At 37.6% G+C, this 3069-nt stretch overlaps 1 protein-coding gene and 1 non-coding gene across 5 annotated transcripts in view; both read right to left on the bottom strand.

The window, feature by feature from the left end:
* The window catches only part of LOC106879527 (outer dense fiber protein 3), a 45563-nt gene that overhangs the window by 1195 nt on the left and 41299 nt on the right, over nt 1-3069 (bottom strand). For all 4 annotated transcript variants that reach the window (XM_052976205.1, XM_052976210.1, XM_014929152.2 and 1 more), the window contains exon 5: nt 717-874. In XM_052976205.1, coding sequence (XP_052832165.1) covers nt 782-874 — 93 coding nt within the window. In that variant the 3' untranslated portion in view covers nt 717-781. The remainder of the gene's footprint in view (nt 1-716; nt 875-3069) is intronic.
* Nucleotides 73-182, bottom strand: LOC128247153 (U6 spliceosomal RNA). The gene has a single exon (XR_008263566.1). It is a non-coding gene; the product is annotated as a U6 spliceosomal RNA (small nuclear RNA).

Here is a 3069-nt window from a genome sequence, read left to right as displayed (position 1 = left end):
GATATATATATATTTTATTTATTTATGTGTTTCAGCCAAGTGGCTGCGGTCATGCTGGTGCACCACCGTGAAGAAAATATGGAACGCTTCACGAATTTGCGTGTCATCCTTGCGCAGGGGCCATGCTAATCTTCTCTGTATCGTTCCAATTTTTTAGAATATGTACCGCCGTAGCTATATATATATATATATATATATATATATATATATAATGTTATTGTTGAAGATAGAGTAGTAGTAGCGTAATATGATTCAGAAAGACAGATCAATCGATCGATCGATAGATAGATAGATAGATAGATAGATCACATAAGTAATATAAGGAGCTAAACATAATTGCTATAAAATTATACCGTAATTAAGTAAACACTTGTCATATAATGCTTCTAAAAGACAAGGGAGACAACCCCCTAAATACAAACAATTAAATGAAGGCATGTCGTGGGGGTAAATCTGATATGTGACGAGTACAGTGGTGACCCTGGCGTGTTTCAATCTGATTAGATATCCTCATCGAAATACACTCATTCTATTTATTAGACCATATTCATTATTCACTTATTAGGTAATTAATTAAAATAATGATATGGGAGAATCTCCGAGGATTGTCTTCTGCATAAAAATCGTATAGTTAGGTCGAGAGCTAATATACTTAATGTGGTGAGCCTAACACAAAATGTATATGCAATTAAAATTAACACTCAAAATATACTTACATGTATTGTTCTGTTTACTGTTCGTTTAACACGGTATATATTTCAGTATAAAACAGAAAGACGATTTAATCAGACACTTCAACGACAAGGGGAACTGTGTAGGGGGAGTGACGAACGCCAAAACTAAAGCACGGTGCAGCTTGCTTATGAACCCACGACTATAAAAGAAAATTCAATATTCATAATGACTGTATAACTTCAATGATTATAACGATGTGAATTTTTGTGGTTTTTATATTATTATATGAAGGGATATCTACACAGTCGCTCGACCAGCTAGAAATAGCAATCAAATCTTGTTCAAATCATACTCTACTTATTTTGACAGATAAAGCAGACATACAATAATGTGGTCCGAGATACACTGTAGGTCATCATCATCATTTAACGTCCACTTTTCCACGTTTGTATAGGCGAGACGGAATTTTTAGAGGCATATTTTTCTACGACAGGACGCCCTTCCTGTCGCTAGCCCTCACATGTTTCCAAAGCACGGCTAGATATGTTTTACACGGAGGACTGGAAACGAACAGACTCGCTTTTCTGACGATGATGCTTATTTACTATATCAGGGGAAAACCATGCGAGTGCATTCCGGCGAAGCAGCAAAACCAGTTGATTCCATGAGGAACAAGTTTGTTTAAGTTCCATCGAGGTTAAAATTTTGCTCGGTTTTGCTTTCTATACTTCTGGTATCGGGAAAATAGCATCAGTTGTGTACGCGAGTCGATATCAACTGATTGTTAACTCTCTCTCTCTCTCTTCCAAAATATGACTTCATCACATATGAGAAATAAATATCCTTTCTACTATAGGCACAAGGCCTAGAATTTGTGGGGAAGGGGTAGTCGATCACATCGACTCCAGTACTCAACTGGTACTTAATTTATCGACCCCGAAAGGATGAAAGGCAAAGTCGACCTCAGCGGCATTTGAACTCAGAACGTAGCGACAGGCGAAATACTGCTGAGCATTTCGTCCAGCGTGCTAACGATTCTGCCACCTCACCGCCTCTATGAGAAATAAATATTATAGATAAGAAGGCGGCGAGCTGGCAGAGTTGTTAGCACGACGGGCAAAATGCTCGGCGGCATTTTGTCCGTCTTTATGTTCTGAGTTCAAATTCCGCCGAGGTCAACTTTGCTTTTTATCCTTTCGAGATTGATAAAATAAGTATCAGTTGAGTACTGAGATCGATGTAATCGACTTACTCCTCCGCCAAAATTGCTGGCCTTGTGCCAAAATTTGAAATCAGTATTATTATAAATAAGATAACATTGCTGTAAATAGTTGGTATTTAATGAGACAATTCAGTGAACAAAGTTTAAATCCAGAGATGACATTACTTTTTCATCTTTCTCAGTCCGGTAAAAATTATCGATTAACTATTATCTGTGATAGATTTGATTTAATTGACTATATATCATCCGTATAATTGTATGACCATGATGGATATTTATAGTATTATAAATATCAATAAGGCGCGCGCGCGCGCGTGTGTGTGTGTGTGTGTGTCCAACAGACCGTAATATAAATGGAGTAAAACACCTCCTTCAACAAGGAATTGAAACCGAGTTACAATTCCAGCATGCTGGTTGCTTAAGGTTAACTCGGCAGTACTCTCATCATCATCGTCGTAATCATCGTTTAGCGTCCCTATTTACAAGGAACCGATGAACCATAGGACTGCGCCGAGCTCCAATATCTACTTTGGAATCGTTTCTACAGTTGATGCCCTTCTTAGAAGCAGCCACTTTACAGCGTCTACTTTATTCATGAAACTGCTAATAGTGAGGTCAAGACAAGACGCCTCAACTGAGTGGGGTACAGTACTGAAGGAGATGAAAGTATGATACAGAGATAGTAGCAGGTGTCTTACTGAAGAGGAGATACATGGCTTCCCCAACTGGAAAGAGAGGGAGAGAGATACACAAATTTGTGGCCTTGTGCCAAAATCTGAAACCATTATTATTACAACAGTTGTCACTAGTAGCTTTTCGAAGAACCAAATTCAATGAGGTTTTAAAATCCGTTTGCATGCCCTCACCTATATTTTTAATGTGCATGAGAATGATTGAAAACTAAACTTTCTCATGGCCCTTCTCCTTTAAAAGTAACACTGCGTGTCAGCAAATTCATTTTTATTTCTCCTTGTTTGATCTTACACGAATAAATCAACTCATAGTTCTCTGGTTTATTTTAACAAACCAATAGAGAGAAAAACAACCAGCTTTGCTTCTAGGGTTGAACGATAACAAAACTAAATACTTTCTTCTTAGTTTACCTAGATTTCAAATAAGTTCCGAAGGATCAAACATTCCTTTCGAAAATGAACAATCAACGCGATGTGTTA

Source organism: Octopus bimaculoides, chromosome 2 (genome assembly GCF_001194135.2).
Source record: "Octopus bimaculoides isolate UCB-OBI-ISO-001 chromosome 2, ASM119413v2, whole genome shotgun sequence".
In the NCBI taxonomy this organism is placed as follows: Eukaryota; Metazoa; Mollusca; class Cephalopoda; order Octopoda; family Octopodidae; genus Octopus; species Octopus bimaculoides.
This window is presented reverse-complemented; position numbering and strand designations above follow the sequence as displayed.